Genomic DNA, 22,762 nt, shown 5'->3' with positions numbered 1-22,762 from the left:
ATAGGGGAATGACATTAGTGACTGTGACCATCGTTTCTGAATTTGGGAAGGGACAAGGAAAAATAAAAGAGGAAAGGGAGGTTGGAAATGAGACCTTAAGGATAGAGGTGTTGTTGATGATGGCAGATTTAAGAGGGGGAAAGAGAGGGAACTGTTTACAACATAAACTGCCATCAGCAATTTAGTGGTAATGGGGCTGAGAGCAGGAAGTGCATCTCATGAAGAGGAGCTTAGAGGGCATAAGAGGAGATAGGGGAAGAAGACTGAAGAAATATATACATTCATTGGTGGGTCAGTGGGGGAGGAGGGTGGGGAGATCCTTGACTTAGTGAGTAAGGGCAAGAGTTGAATGGATAGCTTCCTTGCACATTGTTGCTGTGGTTCGAGGGGGCAGGGGAGAGGGCTTTAAGAACATTGTATGCGATAATTTTGTTAGGTTTATTTCAAGACCATTCCAAGACATTATTTTGCATACTGTCCTTTAAATAGCTTTATTTATTTACTCATTTCCCAGAAGTAGAGATAGTATCTTAGATCAGAGCATAAGCTCCTAAGAAATAGTTCATCAAACCTGCTCCACCATTTAAAAAGATCATGGCTGATCTGATTGTGGCCTTAACTCCACTTTCCTGCCCGTCTCCCATAATACTTAACTCCTTTGCAGATCAATCCCAAATGAGATATCAACAGTCATCATCCTTTAGGCAATTCCCATATATTCTTGGTCTCTCTAGCTGCAATTATGATCTGATTGTATAATGACTTGGGAATCAGAGTTGCCTGTTTCTGGCATATTCTAATCTCCTAAGAATTTTTCAGACTAATTTAGTATAGCTCAAATCAGTGTCAAGTAGAGGTCATTCATTGTTTTATATCAGTTTTTGTCAAAACAGGTTTCCAAAAAGTGGCTAACCAATTTTTCAATATAAGTTTGCATCTAGTGCATTATAGATAATAAAATACAAATTACTTTGTTGTAATTTATCTAGTTTAATAAATTTAGCTTTAATAATGCTTTAGAAACAGAAGATCTGCTGTTTTGCAGCTGTTTTGTTCTCATTCCTCTGAGAATACCAAGTTCAACAAAAATATGATGCTGAAAGAATAAAGCAGTCATTTCATGCTTCTGTTAACAATGCTCTTTCAACTGTTAAATGTGGACATGATTAAAAATCATCCCTGGCGGTCACAAATAAGGCTGTGGGGGGGTGAAAGAGAAACATGGGGAGTATCAGATTAACTGTTTTGCATTCTTTTAGAAGAGCATTCAAAACTGCATAGGATTGTAGCCTTGTCTTGCCACCTGACCTAGGAATGTTTGACACTAATACTGGGTAGCTGAAATGGAAAATGTTTCATTCTCAGCAAATATACCACATACAAAAAAAATCCTGTGTTTAGCTATTCATTCCTCCAATAAACTTACCTTGTTTCAACTATCTTTTGCAACTTTCAAACTATAATCATTTTAAGTCAGCATCGATTTTCAACAAATTATAGAACTACAGAATGTAAATAATATTTAATAAATAATTCTCTTACAATGAGCTGTTACAAAAACAAGCATCCAGTTTTAATTTCTTTTTGTAAATTATGAATTCAAAATCATATCCAAGCTTTAGAAATAGAATGCCTCAGTTCTTCACCCTGTGCATTCAAAGCAATTTCTAGGAGGCATTATAAATACATTTACAATAAACATTTATACCTGGTTTTACAAGAGAAACTTTAGCAAGTGTACATAGTCAACAACAAAACTGCACAATACAATTTATGTAACTACAGAGAAACAGAGGTTCCCCATTAAACATACAAGTTGAATTATTGGTATGAGGCTTCAAAACATGGGTACTTAAATATTACTAAAGTAAAAACAAAGTACTGCAGATGTTGGAAGTCTGGAAAAAAAAAACAAAACGATGGAAAGACTTGGCAGGTCTGGCAGCATCTGTGGAAAGAGAAACAGAGTTAACGTTTCAGGTCCATACATATGAACTCGAAACATTAACTCTGGGTGGGATTTTCCGGCCCTACCCACCGCCATGATCGTCCAGTCCCACTGAAAGTCAAGGGACTTTTGGCTGGGCTGCCAAATCTCCCGCAGCGGCTCCCACCACGATAAGGCTGGAAAATCCCAGCCTCTGTTTCTCTCTCCACAGATGCTGTCAGACTTGCTGAGTTTTTCCAGCATTTACTGTTTTTATTACCCAAATGTTACTTCTGTACTCAAGGAACCATTACATGTTTTGGAGATCTGGTAGCTTTAATTATCCATTGTCTAACATAAAACATGAACAAAATAAAACAGAGCCTACATGGACATGACAGGCCAAATGACCACCTTCTGTGGTGTGACCATTCTATAATTCAATGGTCAAACCTATCTGTCCGCCATTTTAGTCACAGGGATAGGCGGAGTGTTTTATAGCTACTAGATGTGGTGTTGGAGAAGAAATATTTAGAAATAATAAGGACCAGTGTTGCCCTTCAACAGTACCTTACTGATAACGCAGCTCTAATGGTGATTGTGTACTCCATAGTCCAAACACCTTCAAGCAAGAATGGAAGTATGGTAATTGGGTAAAGCAGCTGAAAATACACTAATTCAAGGGTAAAAGAAATTCATTAGGTATGCTTTGCCTTTGTTTCTGAAATTTTCAAATCACAAAGTAATGGCAACAGGTGCTAACTTACAGGCCATTTAAAACACTGGCAATTCGCAAACATAATTTTGGAGACACTCTGCTCCTAAGGAAGAACAATTACTTCAGATGATGCTGTGCTCTGTTTCTAAGAAGGCAGTTAGCTGATTGAATGATTGTCTATTGCCCAAGGCAAGATTTAAAACTATATTTGTGCACATGTTTACATACAGCACGCTTCAAACAGTGTTGAAGCCACCACTTTAAAAAGCTTTGGCTGCTTATTAGAGATCTCTAATAAATGTTTACCCCTCTTTCTCAGCCTACAAACACCTGAGGAACATGTATTTTGAGTGTCACTAGCCCCTGGGAATTATGACTGAAGAGGTCTCTAGACAATTCTAGATAAATACTCAAGCTCAGCCAGATACTTCAGACGCACATTAACTTTTGCAAATGAAACTTAAGGCATGAAAGGGTTTAGAACATTTACTGGACAAAAGTTAAATTTGTCTTCATCTTCAGATTTGTATAATGGCATAAAAGCTTCCACAGCTCAATCTTATTGGATAATTTGAATTCAATCTTTATACTGCATATCATTTCATATTGCTGTTCATTTGATTGCTACAATGTTCTCACCATACTAAATATACATTATTTCATGAAGTGTAATTTATAGACTGAAGAGGATATTTGAAACATGTATCTTTTGAACAATATAACTTTCAAGTATCCTCATAGGAAAAGCAAAAGTAGTAAACCATTCCTTAAAAGAAATTCTCTCTCTAAAATATTTAACTGTACAGTGTGTGATGTTGAGAGTTGAACAGAAGCCTTTTGCCACCATTCTGCACAAAATATGACCATTCTTCTTAATCATAATGAAGAACCTTCAATGTGCTTGCTGCTCCAAATCGCTTTCGGTCAGCAAAACCAGGAATCTGAAATTATGTAATTTTTAAAAAATTACAATTGTAGGATTCTCCCTATATCATGCAATCCGAACTCAGTTCCCAGACCCAATTATCAAAACTTGACTTGATGTGTTGGGGTTGTAAAAGGAAAAATTCTTCTATGCAGAGGCTTCTGCTTCACGCAATCACATATTTTGGCAAAAAAGATTTTTCTCTTTTAGTAACTCTGGGGCTAATAATTCAGGCATGGTGCAGCACTGCCACTGTTCAAGCACAAAATGAGCTGAACTTGCAGGTTGTGACACCAGGGGCAGTTTGCAGGAGTGGATTCGGCTGTCATGGAGACAGATGACCCATGGTAATCGATTGTCAGAAAAATGCAAAAAAATCAAGTGAACAAAATAAACAGGAAAGAAAGGATGATGATAAAAACAAAAAAACTGCGGATGCTGGAAATCCAAAACAAAAACAGAATTACCTGGAAAAACTCAGCAGGTCTGGCAGCATCGGCGAAGTTCTGTCGAAGGGTCATGAGGACTCGAAACGTCAACTCTTTTCTTCTCCGCCGATGCTGCCAGACCTGCTAAGTTTTTCCAGGTAATTCTGTTTTTGTTAAGAAAGGATGATGGTTTAACTGCTGCAGCCAGAAAGCAGAGGGATGCTGAAATAATGCAGCAGAAACAAAAAGCAAATAAAAATTCTGCAGCACCTGTGGGAGCTAATGCAGTAACTTAAAACTAACGTGGTACGCTGCCTAACTTTCCTGGATGGGTACATTTGACGAGCAACGTGGCTTTGTCTTCAAAATATTGAACTTGCCTAGTAAGTGGAGGAGACACATTACTCAAACCAGAAGCGTATGGGAATTGAAATTACAGGAAAGGCTGACTGGTGAGTATAACAGTTTTGCCTCCAGGAGAGGGATAGGCAAGTGGAGAGCAGGAGAGGAAAGAACAAAAGTCAGACTTTCATGACCCACAGATGTGTCAATGCATTTTACAGTGTAGTCAATGTTGTAATGTAGAAAATGCAGCAGTTAATCTGTGCAAACCTCCCATAATACCCAGAATTTTTTTTTGAATGATTACGATTGAGATATACATATATTGGCTAAGACACCAGACTGAGCTCCCCTGCTCTTAAAGATAATTATTACAGCACCATAGAAGGGAATATGGCATTTTTTTTCATAGGCTCAGCTGTTTCAGTCACATTATAAGGAAATACAGAAATTATTGTAAATAAGATATTGAGCACTACTCTTTCCTTTGATTAACCTTTGACCAGCTTTCTTTAATAGTTTAAGGCTTAAGCTTTGGTCTGATAGAATTTTTAAATGTTTCTGTATTCAGTAAGACAGAGCAACATGTCAAGGATTTTCTGATCAACCCCTAGACCTTGCTACAGTCAACTAGCTACTGGGCAAATGAAGGCACATTTTGATTCATAGGGAATCTAAGCAGGTTTACAAGAGTGATCAATGTCACTAAACTCAAAAACTTAAGTTGTTCAAATTATATGATGAGGAAATCTTCAATTTAAAGCCCAATGAGACTTGCCTGTAGTTTCTATGTAGTTTCCCAGTACCCTCAGCTCTGGCGTCCCGCACTGGGGCATGCTGGACATCTTGCAAGCATCTGCTCACAATTACTTAAGGAGAAGATGCCCTACATCACATTATTTGTTTGTCCAAATAAGATATCAGCATATAATCAATAAAATCAACAAACCATGCACTCTTCCTTGCTGAATGCAAAAGGCTAAGATACAGAAATAGCCTCAGAAACAAGACAAAAAAAAATGAAATCAGCATTGTTGAAAGTTGGTGGTTATTAAATTATCAACATCAAACATCTATTCAGGTAATAAATTGGTTCAGCTGCTGAGATAGAAGAATTAGTGGGGATTTCCTGAGTTATTGGTCAATTTTATATCCAGAGATTGCAAGTTAACTTGCAACGGGAACATAGCTACAAATTTCACCATTAAAAAGCCGACTGTGCAAAGTGAAAAAAGCACTGATCTGGGTTTGCGCATATTGTTGGGGCACAGCTCAGGGAACTTTACTGTACTTCTGGTCTGTATTGCATCTGATCTGGGAGTACCTGATGTTGGCACTGAATACGAGTCCCTAGCACCGACAACTACTACTTTGACAAACACCCCAATTTGAATTGTGTATTTCAGAAATAGTTGTCCCACCAAGCAGTTTTATAATGGCTGGAAAGAAGTAGGACGAGAAAGGGGGGAAAAGAGTGATATGGAAAGAATGGAACTCTATAGTTGACTTTAAAATAAAAGTCAGTAACTAAAACAGATTGTGATTTTATTAGCATTTAAAATATATTGCAGCAGTGCACTGCATACTGGTCCTTAATCTTTGGGACTTGCATTAAACTGAATCTCCTGTAACTCTTTCGAGTACAAACACGTTTCCATCTGTTCCTATTCAGATGAAGTTACATTGTTTTTCATAGTTTGCCATTGTGAGATTTGAATTCTTGATCTCATCTCCTACCTGCGGCTGTGAAGCACCTTCTCCAAGTCGCCTGGGTGCTGATGAAGCAGGAGGCCCATGTGACACTCAAAGATTGTAACTCTTTTGAGTGTACAAACCCGTTTCCATCTGTTTCAGATGAAGTTACATTGTTTCATAGTTTGCCACCGTGAGATTTGAACTCTTGATTTTAGGGTTACAAACCCAGTACCATAACCACTTGGCTATTTAGGCCAAGCACCTGAATCTCCTGTAATTGCAAGGTCCCCAGGTGAAATTAATTGAGTAATATCAATCCAGTTTCCAGTGACACAGGCAAAACCATTAGTCAACCTTATCAGCTATTCTGTAATTTAATTGATTAAAGAACGAAAATGGAAAAATCTCACTGGGAAGAATAGTCAGAACTTGCATTTGTACATCACCTTATCTTTGTCAGGAAGTTTGGGTGCTTCATATCTAAAGGATTACTTTAGAAGTATTGTTATGTAGGCAAAGACAGCTGTCAATCTGCACATAAGATTTCACAAACAGCAAACGAGGAGAGAGACTAGTTAATGTATTTTGGTTGGATAAAAAGATGATGGCCAGCAAATCTGAAAAATTGATTTTCTTTGAAGAATGCCACAAGATATTTAACTTCACCTGAATATGCCTCAGAAAGAAGGTATCTCCAACAATGCAACTCTCACTGAGTACTGCGTTGAAGTATAAGGCAAGATTGAGTGTTCAAATCCTGGAGTGTGCATTCAGCCAACAACCTTCTGGCATATAGGCAAATGTGCTACTAGGTGAGCCAAAGCAGGGAATATAACTGAGCAGGGGATGTTCTTCTGAAGCTGAGGTACATTGCTGAAGTTCTGCTCTGAAAAATCATGTTGAGCAGAGATTGAATTGATCCTGAGGTTGGTGCTCATTGATTTTCTTATCCAAACCACTAGATTGGGGGAGAAACAAAGCAAGTAGAGTCTGGTTTGGGAGAAAAAACATAAATTTAAAGATGTACAAACCTGATTACCATCACGTGAAAAATACCTCTTTTCTATTACCTGAAAATACAAAGCAGAACAATTATTATTACACTCACGACAGTGATAGAGCAAGACATATGTGCTGCAACCACTTGAGAACAAAGATGATTCAGCATCTTTTGACAGAGTTTCAGAAGATTGTTTGAACCATGTAATTAAGATATTTACTAGCTTGATAAACACTCATCGTCATTGTACTCTCTCTCTCCCAGGAAGTAATATGTTTTGTGTTACAGTAAAATGATAGTATATTGAGCACAGCAAGCGATTTGATGCAGGATCATATATTACAACAAATCCTCCAGATTTAAAAATGAAAAATTTAGAAATTAAGTCATTGGTGCAGTGAAAGTGATAGTTTGAGAAGACATGAGCTATTCACTTGCTACAATGATCAATATCTAGAATACACACATACACATATATACATTACAGACTGTCAAATTTCTCCATATTGAAAAAAATCCATATTTTTAAAAAAAAGTTTATCTTTATTTTAGCTTCTTTCTTATTCCAATCAAAATCATTTGTTTCACTGTCTGAAAATTTAAAAGTGAAGGATATGAAAGTGTTTTTAACTTCCTGGCTTGTGGTGCATGAATACTTCAATGTGATTGGCTCCTTACCCGTTTAGTGACAGCACTGCTGCTGCATACAAAATCATCCCCTTTAAAATGCCACCAGGAAAGGAGAAAACCAAGTCACAGAGATCACTAGATCTTAATAGCAGCTTTCTTCGCAGTCAGCAGCAAATGCCCTTTCTTCAACGCTGACCACAAATCCAGGCCAATAGGATCTAAGGTACAGCAGCTTTGCAAATAAGAGCAATTTGCAGTATACCAGTGTATATAGAGTGAACCCACCCCAATATTCCAAAACGCACAAGAGTTTAAAATGAAGAGCTTATTTTATTCACACTTTTTGTAAGAACACAATTAAACTCTTAATCAGATTCTCTGACAATAACATAGGTATTAGGGTCCTTGCTGCAGATCCATTCAGAATTTGACACAATCTAAATACCAGGACCCACTGTAGTTTTACATTTCAATATTAACAAGCATAGTTACAATAAAACTATTAGGGGTAACTTTTCATCATCCACCCTTGCTCCCAAAACAAATCCAGTTCAAGAAAAGGCAATGACGGATAAGTGGCAATTTTGCCAACTCCACTACTGACAGGCTTTGGAATTCTTAATTTCTGTAGACTTGCCCTGAACAAATCTCAAAATATTTCTGAAGTGCTGTTAAAAGATAGAAGAAGCAAAAGTTACCATTAGATTGTACTTGTTAATGGCAACAAGATCTTTGTCGTGTGCAGAGATTTAATAATATTCTATTTTTTAAAAAATCACTACCAGCAGAGTAGATCCAGAGTAGATTCAGGTTCAGCCTCAGACAGTTGCCAGGGAGAGGTCTAGATTTGGTGCCCAGGGAGTTTGTGGCAGGGGCCAGACAATGGTTTTGATCTTCCCAATATTGAATGCAGTTATAAAATAGTCCATGCATCATAATTAAAAGATTAAGTTCCCATCAAATTATTTCAATAATTGAGGTTCTCAAGGCTGAGACTTCCCAAGAGCATTGTATGATTTTATTAGAACATCTGGCAAATGGTAGCTGCTCATTGAGAGTTTCAATTCATTGATTATTCATGTGATACAAAGGAATTACAAGGTTAGATACAGCAAGATTGTAAAAACTTACTTTATCAAAAAATCGGCTCAGTTTCACAGCATTGGAAGATCCTGCAGCCAAATACCGTGGATTGGTACAATCCTAGGGCAAGCAGTAGAAAAGTCAATAAGAGAGCAATCCAATAGTAATTATTTAAGCAAAAGCAAAATACTGAAAATGCTGGAAATCTGAAATGTAACAGAAATACTGGAAATACTCAGCAGGTCTGACAGCATCTGTGGAGAAAGGGTTAATGTTTCAGGTCAAGGACCTTACATCAGGGTTCTCATGTAAGGTCATTGACCTGAAACATTAACTCTTTCTCTCTCCACAGACGCTGCCAGTAATTATTCAACTTTATGTAAATTGGGTTACATCATATTCCCAATTCCCATTTTTGTAACACTGAATTTCTTTGGGATCACTTAGAGAATTACAGTTCTTTACTATTTGGAGACCTATTTTGAAATAAGATACCACTACATTTCTAGTATATTAATTCAACATTCATATAAATCCATCTTTATGTAAAATGGCTGACAGCTAAGGCTGTCCTGATGCACCCCATGATATGGTACACGGTTATGCAGATCATGAATGACACAAACCCATGGTTTGGGTGGAGGCTCTGGAGTTGGCCTCAGGGTCTGCGAATTGAGAAGGAGTACAAGTCAAACATATTCTCTTGTACAAAACACTATCCAGTGATCACGCTGCTTGGAAATAGACATGTGTACATGGATAGTCTTGGCTGAAAAATATGAATAAAAACATGATATTGTGTTGGAATGCTTTTTAATTATATTTGAGATAGTTAAATTTTAAACTTGAGACTTTTTCATGTAATGGAAGCAGTTATTAAGAAATCAAAATTAACCCTTTATCTTCACACTAAATCATCAAAGCATGACCGAAGACCAAACCATTATAGCCTTCTTGGATATAAGGTTCGAGATCTAATTTGGCCCAGTCCATCCAGATTGTATAATAATTACACTAATCATCAAATATAAACTTGATATAGTAAAAATAATTTTCTAAATCTATCTTCACTCCTATAAGCTCTGCTCTAGTAGAAGTAAATTTTGCTTTAATAAATTTGAATCATAGGGATAAAAAGCATGTACCAGGTTAATTTCTTCAGCATTGAAGTCCTCTGCCAAGAATGCAGTCCTTGTCAAAACCTCATTCCTTTTAGTTTCATGAATTTGGTCCAACTTAGTACCAATCACCAATAATGGAATCTGGTTATCCGCAAACTGTTCACGATCATAGTCCCTTTGGGAAAAAAGGATTGACTTTTGACTTCTACACAACCCATATAAAACTTGCCATTGCATCAAATCAACTTTTATTTTTTGTAGAGTAGGAATTGTGAAACAAGTCATGGATTGCACTCGGCTCTTCCTGCATCCGATCTAGCTCAAATTGGTTTTTGTTCACCGTGCATTTTCTCTGTTATATCACTGCAATTCCCATTTTAACACTCTCATTGGTTGCAAATCCCTTCTTCCAACACCCCCGCCACCCACCTCCTCCACTTGCTGCAGTTTCCCCTCAGAGGCTATGCCTACCAAGCTTTATTTCCCCCTTCAAAAGTAATCACCCACCAAACTCATCTCTCCCCCTCCACTTAATTAGTATTCGCCTCCCCTAAATGAATGGCTTCCATGCCTCAATCCTCATATCCCACTGATCAGAATTCACTCCTTTTACCATTTGCCCCTGCTGTCTAAAGTTTTTGATCATTGGCTTTCCTCACCCCTTGCAATGACAGGATTTCCCAGGTGAGGGATGCAATCCACTGAATGTTACCCTCTACAATGTCCCACTCTCCACTTCTTCCTCCACCTCTACCCTTTTTCGACACCTGCCTCCCTCCTTTCCCCACTTCCGCACTCCCAACTCCATGCCATTCTGCCTCCCCTTTCCCATCCCTTAGACAGGTTCCTTTTCCCTTGAACATGAAAAATTCAATTTAATCATGATTACAGATGTGCAACACTACAGGAGATCAACCTAGTCATTTATAGGTATTTCTTGTTAACTATTTATCATATTTTAGTTGAATGTAATATAGTACATACTTAAAACTCTTAAGTTAACAAAAAGAATATTCCAGTAAGTGTATTGTTACTGCTTGCAGACAGCAAAAAATAAATGAAAGCACGACTTACCCATTCGTTACTATGACTCCAGTTGGAGAGGAGTCCTTATTTAAAGCTTCTAATGACCACCGATACAGATTCTGGGATGATTTTTTGTTCGTACAGTCATGCACTAATATTACACCTTTAAGAACAAATAAAAGATAAACAGAAAAGATATTTATAAAAATAAGACCATTTAACTGCTCCTGCCATGCAGTCATAATGCTATTGTTGGGCTAACCATGCAGAAGGATGGGACTTTTCAATAGAAAGTCCATGTTAATCAATATTGCAACAGAAAGAAAAAATACAAAAAAAGTAATGACTTCCTAAAGCCTGTCCGCCATCTACAAGACGCAAGTCAGGAGTGTGGTAGAATACTCTCTACTTGCCTGGATAAGTGCCATTCCAACAATACTCAAGAAGCTCAACACCATCCTGGACAAAGCAGCTGCTTGATCAGCACCCCAACCACCACCTAAAACATTCACTCACTCCATCATTGGTGCACAAGTGGCAGCAGTGTGTGCCATATACAAGATGCACTGTAGCAATTTGCCAAGCCTTCTTCGTCAGCACCTTCCAAATCCTTGATCTCTACCAGCAGACAGACGGGAATACCACCCCCTGTAAGTTTCCCTTCAAAGCCAGGCATCATCCTGATTTGGAACCATGTCGCTGTTCCTTCAATGCCACTGGGCCAAAAATCTATAATTCCTTTCCAAACAACACTGTAGTTGTACCTACACCACATGGACTGCAGAGGTTCAAGGTGGCGACCCATTACCACCTCACCTTCTCAATGGCAATTAGAATGGGCAACAAATGCTGACCCTGCCAGCAACGCCCATGTCCCATGAAAAAATATTTTTTAAAATCCAAATTAGGTGATAATTTTCAGCTGTTGCTAGTTTGGCCTTGTGTTATATACCTTTGTATTAGGATATTAAATTATTACAACAAAAATACTGTATCTCCAAGAATAAAACACTCCCTCAGCGTTAGCCTAGATTGTGTTTCCTGATGCTGGTGTGGGGCTCAAACTCTCAACCTGCTGATTTAGAAATGAGAATGCTACTAATTGCATTAAATTGCCAGTGCTTCTAAAGGCAAATGTCAGAAACACCCACTCACAGCTGTATATTTGTAATGTGAAGTTTTTCAAGACATCTCTAAATACAGGTTTAATTACAAACTTCATACATACTTTTGTATGTATAATGCTCTTATATACTCACGCTGGGTAAATTACAACAATGTGTGGTCTATTAGGGAGTGTTTACACAATCCAATCATTTTTTTTGTAAAAGAATATCAACTGATAACAGGATGGAATGAAGATCTGCATTAAACAAAATCAAAATCCAAATGTGAACTGACTTGATGTAGAAAATATTAAAACAAGTAGGACCTAGTATTTCACCCCTTTCCTATATCTACTTAGTTCTGTCGAAGGGTCATGAGGACTCGAAACGTCAACTCTTTTCTTCTCCGCCGATGCTGCCAGACCTACTGAGTTTTTCCAGGTAATTCTGTTTTTGTTTTAGATTTCCAGCATCCGCAGTTTTTTGTTTTTATTTATTTAAGTTAGAAGATGTATTGTTTCATGAGGCATTATATCAGGTAATGCACAATATACTGTTCTGTTGTCAAGTGCCAGCATGTGTTACCTACCATGTTCTTTTAACACATGGTTTAATTGCAATGCTGTCCAAGGGTAAACTGGGGGTTAATTACAGTGACAACATATCGTATGGATGTGAAGCACTTTGGAAATCTCAAGTACATGAGAGCGTGCTAAGTAAATATAAATTATCTTTCTTCACTTAAGGAAATCCTTACATCAGTTAAGTTTTATAAGAACCAACAGAAAATTGCATTCATTTTATCTGTTTAATCTATTTTTAAGAAAAGTGTCACACAAGTTTTTTTATGTCCAAAAAGTACGAGATTGGAGTATGAGGACAACATCTCAAAACATTTACATAAGTGAATGGTCCATATTGCATTTTAGGACAAAAGAAAACAATCCTGATTTGAATTAATATCTAAAAAGATTAAAATCCAAAATACATAGTAAAGGACCACTTAGGATCAATGTTAAAATAATATAAAATAGCTGTATCACTATATGATTTGAAAAATAGGGCTGAAATGTAACATTGGAGTATTTTCTATATGGTTTTATAGGAAACGTTTGGTCCAGGCACAAGTTACAGGTTGATAGAGTCCATGAATTTTAAAAGGCTTATAGGTAGTTGCTCTTGAAGCAAGAGAGCGAAACACTAGCACAGATTTGATGGACTGTATGACCTGTTCCTTTGCAGCAACATTCTATAATTTTAAGGAAAAACGTTTAAGAAACGGATTAAAAAAGAACTAGATTTACACATAATTACAGACAAAAACACAATAGCGAAAGTATTGTCCATACCATTCACAGAGTTGTAAAATACAGCTCTAGTACTTTTAATACTGCTGGCATTGCCCACAGATCCACCAACATCCCACAGTTCAATGTAGTAAGTTTTCTCAGCTGGGGTGCCTTCTTTATAGTCATGAACCTGAGGTAAAGAGAGAAACAAAATGTATACAAACTCCACAAAAGCCACCAATTCCTGTAGTTATTGGGATAGATTTCAAACAGATCCAGCAACTCAAAACTGGGCATCTAAGAGGCACTGTGGACCTTCAGCAGTAGTAGAATTGTATATAACCGTAATCTGTAATCTTGTGGCCTGGTATATCCCCCTCTACCATTACCATCAAGCCAGGAGATCAACCCTGGTTCAATGAAGAGTGCAGGAAGGTATGCCAGGAGCAGATACCCAAAAATAAGGTGTCAACCTGGTGTAGCTACAACACATGCCAAACATCAGAGGCAGCATTTTTTTAATTCATTCATGGGATATGGGCTTCGCTGGCTGGGCCAGCATTTATTGCCCATCCCTGGTTGCCCTTGAGAAGGTGGTGGTGAGCTGCCATCTCACATGCAGTCCATGTGGTGTAGGAACACCCACAGTGCTTTTAGGAAAGGAGTCCCAGGATTTTGACCCAACAACAGTGAAGGAATGGCAATATATTTCCAAGCCAGGATGGTGAGTGAGTTGGAGGGGAACTTCCAGGTGGTGGTGTTCCCATCTATCTGCTGCCCTTGCCCTTCTAGATGATACTGGTTGTGGGCTTGGAATGTGGTACACACTGCTGCTACTGTGTATTGGTGGTGGAGGGAGTGAACGTTTACGGATGTGGTGCCAAACAAGTGGGCTTTGACCTGGACGGTGTCAAGCTTCTTGAGTATTGTGGGAGCTGCACTCATCCAGGCAAATGGGGAGTATTCCATCATACTCCTGACTTGTGCCTTGTGGATGGTGGACAGGTCTTGGGGAGGCAGGAAGTAAATTACTCGTCATAGAATTCCTAGCCTCTGACCTGCTCTTGTAGCAACAGTATTTATATGGCTAGCCTAGTTCAGTTTCTGGTCAATGGTAACTGCCGGGATGTTGCTAATGGGGGATTCAGTGAATGTAATGCCATCGAATGTCAAGGGGTGATGCCTGACCTCTAACAACCACAACCATCTTGCTTTGTGCTAGGTATGATTCCAACCAGTGGAGAGTTTTCTCCAATTCCCATTGACTCCGGTTTTGCTAGGGCTCTTGATACCAAGGGCAGTCACTCTCACCTCACCTCGGGAGTTCAGCTCTTTTGTCCATGGGTGTCAGCAAGCAGGCTATTGCTAAGCAAGTGCTTCTTAATAACACTGTTGTTGACCCCTTCCATTACTTTACTGATGATCGAGAGTAGACTGATGGGGCGGTTATTGGCCGGGTTGGATTTGTCCTGCTTTGTGTGTACAGGACGTAACTGGGCAATTTTCCAAATAGTCGGGTAGTTGCCAGTGTTGTAGCTCTACTGGAACAGCTTGGCTAGGGGCATGGCAAGTTCTGAAGCACAAGTCTTCATCATGCAATAGAGCTCAGCAATCCCACAACCAATGGATCAGATCTAAGCTCTGCAGTCCTGTTCCATCCAGTTGTGAGTGGTGGTGGACAATTAAACAACTAACTGGAGGAGGCGTTGCCACAAATATCACCATCCTCAATGATGGCCAAGCCCAGCACATCAGGGCAAAAGACAAGGCTGAAGCATTTGCAGTCACCTTCAGCCAGAAATGCCGAGTGGATGATTCATCCCAGCCTCCTCCAGACGTCCCCAGCCAGACTTTAGCCAATTTGCTTCACTACATGTGATATCTAGAAACAGTTGAAGGCATTGGATACTGCAAAGGCTATGGACTGTGACAACGTTCCAGCAATAATACAGAAGACAGTGTGCTCCAAACCTAGCTGCAACCCTAGCCAAGCCATTCCAGTACAGCTACAAGAATGGCATCCACCGGCAATGTGGAAAATTGCCCAGGTATGTCCTATTCACAAAAAGCAGGACAAATCCAACCCGGCCACTTACTGCCCCATCAGTCTATTCTCGATCATCAGTAAAATGAAGGGAGGGGTCATCACCAGTGCTATCAAGCAACTTACTAGGTAATAACCTGTTCACTGATGCTCAGTTTGGGTTCTGCCAGGTCACTCAACTCCTGACCTCATTACAGTCTCGGTTCAAACATGAACAAAGAGCTGAACTCCTGAGGTGAGAGTGACTGCCCTTGACATCAAAGCCACATTTGACTGAGTGTGGCTTCAAGGAGCCCTAGCGAAACTGAAGTCAATGGGGTCAGGGGAAAACTCTCCACTGGTTGGAGTCATATCTAGCACAAAGGAAGATGGTTATGGTTGTTGCTGGTCAATCATCTCAGTCACAGGACATGAATGCAGGAGTTTCTCAGGGTAGTGTCCTAGGCCCAACCATCTTCAGCTGTTTCAAAGATCTTCCTTTCATTATAAAGTCAGAGTGGGATATTTGCAGATGATTGCACAATGTTTAGTACCTTTTGTGACTCCTCTGATACTGAAGCAGTCTGTATCCATTTGCAGCAAGACCTGGACAATATTCAGGCTGGGCTGATAAGCAGCAAACATTCACGCCACACAAGTGCTAGGCAATGACCATCTCCCACAGGAGAAAATCAAATTACTTCTCCTTAGCATTCATGTCATTACCATCACTGAATCCCCCACTATCAACATCCTGGGGGTTACCATTTACCAGGAACCAAACTGGACCGGCCATTTAAGTGCAAGAGCAGGTCAGAGGCTGCGAATTTGGTGGAGATTAGCTCATCTCCTGACTCCCCAAAGCCTGTCCACCAGCTACAAAGCACAAGTCAACAGTGTGATGGAAGACTCTCCACTTGCCTGGATGAGCGCAGCTCCAAGAATACTCAAAAAGCTGGACACCATGCAGGGCAAAGCAGCCCGCTTGATTGGCATGCCAGCTACCATCTTAAATATTCACTCCCCGCACCACCAATGCACAGTGGCAGCAATGTGTACTATCCACAAGATGCACGGTTGCAACTCACCAAGGCTTCTTCGACAGCACCTTCCAAATCTGTGACCTCTACATCCATAAGGAAAAAGGGTATGCGAATGCATGGGGACATCACTACCTGCAAGTTCCCCTCCAAGTCTCAACGATCCTGACTTGGAACTATGTCATTATTCTTCCACTGTTGCTGGGTCAAAATTTTGGAACTTCCTTCCTAACAGCACTGTGAGTGTACCTACACCGCAAGGACTGCAGCGGCTCAAGAACACAGCTCTCCACCACCTTCTCAATGGCAATTAGCAATGGGCAATAAATGCCAGTGACACCCACATCCCACGAACGAAAATTAAAATCAGCCAGCATGGCCAGTATCACCACCACAATTTTTTAAAACTGAAAACTCCATGAGATACTGGTGTAGCAGCTTGCATGTATCCATTCTTTAGCTAAGAATTTATAGTTAACTACAGTAAAATAATTATGCAAAAACTTCTCAGATTTAGAAAATGTTGTCAAATATTTATCCTTAAATAAAAGGTTGGAGGATTGCAAATGTTACAGCCCTGTTCAAAGTAGGGGAGAAGGCAAACTTGGCAATTGCAGACAATCAGTTTAACATTGGAGATGGGGAAGTTTTTAAAAAAACCTCTGAAAGAAAATTAACTCTACTTGGGGGACTAATGAATGAAGGAGATCCAGCACAAACTTATTAAAGGAAAGTCATGTTTGACAAACTTGGTAAAGGAATTTTGATATGGTGAATAAGGGAAGTGTAGTCATTGTTGCGGATATGGACTTTCAAATGAACCACATATTAGGCTTGTTAGCAAAACTGAAGTCCATGGGTGGTATACAGTGGAGTTCCTTGGGTTCATTACTGTTTTTAATGCACATTACTGACTTGGGCTTGCAGGTGCAGAACACCATTTCAAAATTTGATGACATAAAACCACGAAGCATAGTAGAATGAGTAAGATAGTAATAGACTCCAAGATGGCACAGGTAGGCTGGTGGAATGGGAGGATATATGGCAGATCAAATTCAACACAAAAATATAAGGCAATTCATTTGGTAGGAAGAATAAGGAGAGGCACTGCATTCTAAATGGCATAATTTTAAGGCAGGGGAGCACAAAAGGAGGGAGATATCTGGGATGTTGGTGCACAATCTTTGATTATGCAGGAAATATTAACAAGGGGGTCAATAAATCCAACAATAAATGAAGACATAGAACACAAAAGCCAGGAAATTATGCTAAACCTATATAAAAACATTAGTTCAGCCCCAGCTGGAGTACTGTGTCCAATTTTGGACCCAAGACTTGCCGAATGATGTGGAGGCTTTGATGAGGGTACAGAAGAGATTTACTGGAATAGTTTCACGAATGGATTGTTTTGTAGATAGGCTGGAAAAGTTGGGATTGTTCACTTTAGAGCAGAGAAGGCTAAGTAAGAGAAGATTGAATAGAGGCACTTGAATTCATGAAGGATTTAGAAAGAATAAATAAAGACAAACTATTTCCAATGCTTTCCAGTGATGACCTCAAATTTGTATCTCTTTCTTCTGATTTCCCAAACAGTGTAAACAATATTTTGCTATTAACTTCTCAAAGTTTTCAGCCTACCCATGTAATGAGTTTTCTACTTTCAGAATGATCCATTTATTATTTATCTCCTATACTGTCTTGCCCATATTTGCTTTAACTATTTCTGAAGTCCCACATTCATCTTGCTCTGTAAAAACAGAGGTAATATATTTGTCAAGCAATTTTGCTATTGCATTTCAGTAGAAATTTTCCCCATCGTTCCCAAAGTAGTATCATCCCTTCTTTAATTATCCTCTTACTTATATACATATAAAAGCTTCTATCACTTTCTTATATGCTGAACATTCATATTCACTTTCCTTCTTTTATTTCTTTCGAATTATCATCTTTTTATCTCCATTCTCGTTTATACAGCTTCTCCATTTATCCATGCATCCCTGCCTGACACACTTACTTTATCCACCTCACACTTAAGTAATTCTTACTTCTCATCCACAGTTTCATCTGCTATTTTTTTAAAACCAATTAGTCTGTGCTATGTCCTCTTTCCCACCATTGATACCCAACTTCTAGTCCAACACCTTTAACTTTGACACTATTTTTTTCTTCATCGTGAGATTAATTTGCCAAGTGTTCTACTTTCAGGTTGCTTACTTGTCTTACTAGAGTCAGACATAACAGTGTATAATTCCTTACTTAACACGCAATATACTGACTAGGGAGAAACAGTCACGACAATTTAAAGAAGCTCTCCTTGTAGACCATAGATTATAGTTTTATTAGTCTTAAGGTAGTTATTGCAATTATTACAACTGTTGTTACTGCAAACTGTAAATAGCCTCTCTCATATTCTGGTTGTCTTTTCCACTATTCAGCAGCCTATAGTGTACTTCCAAGATAGCGGATTGTATCTGTAATTTTACAAAAGACTCACTCCTCCACTTCATTCCCCTTCTTTATCTAAGAAGATTTTAATGTGGAAAATAACAGTTCTAGTCTCACCTCAACCAGGTGTTGATCAACATCATATTCTTAGAATCTAATTAGCACATTAGTTCTCAAGACCCAACTGATGATTCACAATATTGCTATAAACACTGCAAGCTTGACTCACTTATTTCTCTGTATCTCTTTTCCTTTTACTCCATCACTATCTCTCTCCCCACATCACTCATTGAGCCTTTTATTTCATACTCTTCATATCATACTTAACTCCTCCTCAAAATACCTCATTGCAGATCTCTCCACTGTACTGGGAGTTTATTAATTTTAAATTCACACTCATATATCTCCTGGTGTGTGTTGTGTTTAGGTGCAGTTCCGCCATCCTATACAGGAAGTTCAAAAACTAAAGTCCCAACAAACTGGAATTCTCCTTCTTCAACCCACAGATTCAGCTGCCTGATTATTCTCAACTACTCTGAACCACATGTATCCAGGTAGAAATGCTAATTAGCTATCTTCTTGTCTCCTCCCCGCACCCCACCCCCCCCCCCACGCCCACCACCCCACCCCCCCACCCACCCCCACCCCACACCAAAAAGCCCCCCAGCCACATTCTATCTTGGAATTGAATATGTGGTTTAAAGTATAACCATTTACAAGACCTGATATTCCTAAAACACACCCCCGTGACTTGGAGACCAACAGTATATCCACTATCAGCACAGCTGCTTGGGCCATTGTTTACTATCTTGCACCTTTTTCCCAGTAAAACAACCTGGGTCCCCCCTTAACAACCAAGTACCCAGGCTTGTTGTCAGCAGAATAGCTCACTTGACCCTCCTCATGCCTCCATTTTACCCTAAATTAAAGACAGCCAAAACATATCAATCTTATAAAACTTTGCATTTGTAACAATCTCCTATCTAACTTTCTTCTTTTGGTCACGCTAAAGTCATTTCCTGCTGAGGCTTAATCATGCTAGATGAGATTTAGTCTTAGACATTACCCACAGCCAATGGAGTGTGATGTATTAAGATGCTTCTCAAGGTCAACAATATGCTGCTCAAGTGTTAACAGCATTAATAGTACAAATGTATTTGTGATCCACAGTGTTCAGGTATGCAAACATAGTGCACTGGACACATTTCATTGCTTCCACCATTTTTAAACAATCTGCTTTCTTAATTTTATAAAAAATGGTTTGTATCTGAAAGTTAGATTTACATCCATTGTCTTAGAAAAACTAAATGCAAGCAGTTTTATTTGGGTAAGAAAAATAATCAGGAAAAGATTGTTGTTGGGCGTTGAAGGAAAAAAGTGGTCCTATCACTTTTATTCAGTGACACCTAAACCAACTTCTGAATGCAAATTGAGTAATGTTAGGGAAAATCTCCAACATTCATCCATTCTTTAATTCCATAATAGCAAACTAGTCCAAGCCAAGAATATTCCCAGTACATTGAAATCAGCTAGTACAAATTCTCAGTTACACCTAGGATATTTGAATCAAGTCTGTTTTCCCTCTGACAAAAGTAAGGGACTGCACCCAATGAACCAATTGAAAAAAAAAATCAACTTTCACATTTATGAACAGACTGTCCTCTCTCACACATACCCTCACATCAACTGAGCATCCAACTGTCCAAGATGGATTTCCCAACACCTGGTTGTGGCACAACAAGTGGACAAGAGATGATTTCCCAACTCCTGGAAAATAAACAGAGTCAGACTGAAAACAGAAATGGAATAAAATAATTTAATCTTTGGCTGTCAGCATTATCTTAACAGCACTGTGTGCTATGATGCACATAGACTAATAAATAAAAATCATCTTACATACATGCAAAAACTTTACTAGCATATGCAGCATTCTAGTGATATGAAAGGATTAACTAGCAATCAGCTGTACATCAGGCACTGTTTGCAAGAAAAGTAATTATGAATACAGGTCTGGCTTTTAAAAATAGCAGAAATTTAAAAGATCAATATTCAGAACACCAATGTGGTGGTGAAGAAAAAAAATAGAAGAATTTGTATTTATATAAAACCTTTCATATCTCAGCCAATTTGAGCCCATTTAAGGTGTAGTCATTGTTGAGAAACACCAGTCAAGTTCACATAAACAACAACTTAATAATGACCAAATGATGTTTTTGGTGGCATTGGTTATAAGGGGGCTGGTTAGTTAAGTTGGCTAGCATGTGATTCAGATTAACACCAACAGCAGGTGAGTTCTGTCAAAGGGTCATGAGGACTTGAAACGTCAACTCTTTTCTTCTCCGCCGATGCTGCCAGACCTGCTGAGTTTTTCCAGGTAATTCTGTTTTTGTTTTGGATTTCCAGCATCCGCAGTTTTTTTGTTTTTATCGCAGGGTTTTATTCCCATTCCAGCTAAGGTAGACTTAGGACCTGCCTTCCTCACCCTGCCTGGAGTGGCAAACAACAACGAAAATAGTTCAGAATGAAGCATTAGTACATAATGAACTAGCCTTTGGGCAGTGCAAACACGAACAATAGTATTGGTTGAGTGATAAATGTTTGACAGGCCACCAAAAGAATTTCCCAACTCTTTTATAGGCAGTCCCATAGGATCTTTTACATTCACCTGTAGAAGCAGACATGCTTAAATATCTTATCTGAAAGATTGAAGTTCCACCAATACTGCATTCCCTCAGCTTTGATTTTACACTGAAGTCTCTGAAGTGGGACCTGAACCATCAACCTCCTGATTCATGGATGAGAATGCCAGGACTAGACCAAGGTTAACATTAGGTTTAGTCATTTTTATTTGTTATAAAGGGAGAGAATTTATGTCCACAGAACATTACATTGAGATGCATGGCTGGATTTGTTCATTAGGAACACCTCAAAATTCATCCATATTCATGGTGCTCAACAATGCTTTGGTAACAGATTATTTCGTTATTTGTGCAGTACAGTTTGTGGGAGCTTGTGGTACACAGACTGAATAATGCTTCTGCATTACAGTGGTGAAAACACTTCAAGACCATACTACTGGCTGTGAAAACTTTGGGATGCCTTGAGGTGATGAAAGGCCCTATTTAAATACAAGTGTTTGGTTCTGATTAAATTAAGCCAATAAAAATTAGTTTCCATTGCATATCTCTCACATTTAACCAGCTTGGATCATTCTATCAATAATTTACAACTGAGTACAGTACAAGCATCCAACACTGCATATTTCCATATCCCAGACAGGACCACTCATCAATGGGTCAGTTTATAGAGCCAGTGTCAAAAAGGAGTTAAATTACAGGTGAAACTAACGTAGAGGCTGCTAACGTAGAAAAAAACAATATTGCCAATCAATTTGAGGGTCACAAAGATTAGAAATCCACTTAAAATACGAAGTTGAATTTATTATTGAACAGATTCTACTTCTAAAACGAGTGAGCATGGTTCCGGATATGTAATAATCGTGGATAAAACTCTATTTTCAATATATTGATGACATAACCGAATAATCAATTTTTAATAATCTGGAACTTCATACATTTAATGTTCTTTCCGAGGAATTGCCATAGGCAATGTGTAACCACCTGCAGGCCTGTCCTAGCCACTCTTAGAAGGTAAACTGGGTCTGAACCTTTACCTGAATCCCCCAACACCAACACCTTTACTCGCTCCAAAGACGCCATGTCACTAACACCTTCACCTTAACCCCAGCCTCCCCCTCGGATTGCCGTGTGAGGTTTTAAACAGTATTTCCCGAGCAGAGAGACAAGAATCAATCAGCCTTCACTCTCTGAGTGGCTGATAGCCTATCGGTCACAGCTACGATCCAGACCGACTCCTCCAACAGCGCGAAGCGCCAACGCCGTGACGTACCCGCCAGCCACCGCACAGCGCCGTGACGTAACACTCCATCCACAGCACCGCCGTG

The 22,762-nt window shown here is 39.0% G+C and overlaps 1 protein-coding gene across 1 annotated transcript; it reads right to left on the bottom strand.

Annotated features, from left to right (window-relative positions):
* Positions 1–1,507: 1,507 nt before the first annotated feature.
* On the bottom strand, positions 1,508–22,712 carry rabl3 (RAB, member of RAS oncogene family-like 3). Its single transcript, XM_041211990.1, has 8 exons — positions 22,472–22,712; positions 20,474–20,565; positions 13,351–13,480; positions 10,944–11,058; positions 9,894–10,044; positions 8,797–8,868; positions 7,067–7,105; positions 1,508–3,586 (listed from the first exon to the last, which is right to left on the bottom strand). Exons 1-8 carry the CDS (start codon positions 22,515–22,517, stop codon positions 3,518–3,520), a joined length of 714 nt encoding a protein of 237 aa, XP_041067924.1. The 5' UTR covers positions 22,518–22,712; the 3' UTR covers positions 1,508–3,517.
* Between the last annotated feature and the right edge of the window lie 50 nt (positions 22,713–22,762).

Source organism: Carcharodon carcharias, chromosome 18, assembly GCF_017639515.1.
Source record: "Carcharodon carcharias isolate sCarCar2 chromosome 18, sCarCar2.pri, whole genome shotgun sequence".
Classification (NCBI taxonomy): Eukaryota; Metazoa; Chordata; class Chondrichthyes; order Lamniformes; family Lamnidae; genus Carcharodon; species Carcharodon carcharias.
The sequence above is the reverse complement of the archived record's forward strand: the minus strand, read 5'-3'. Positions and strand labels throughout refer to the sequence as shown.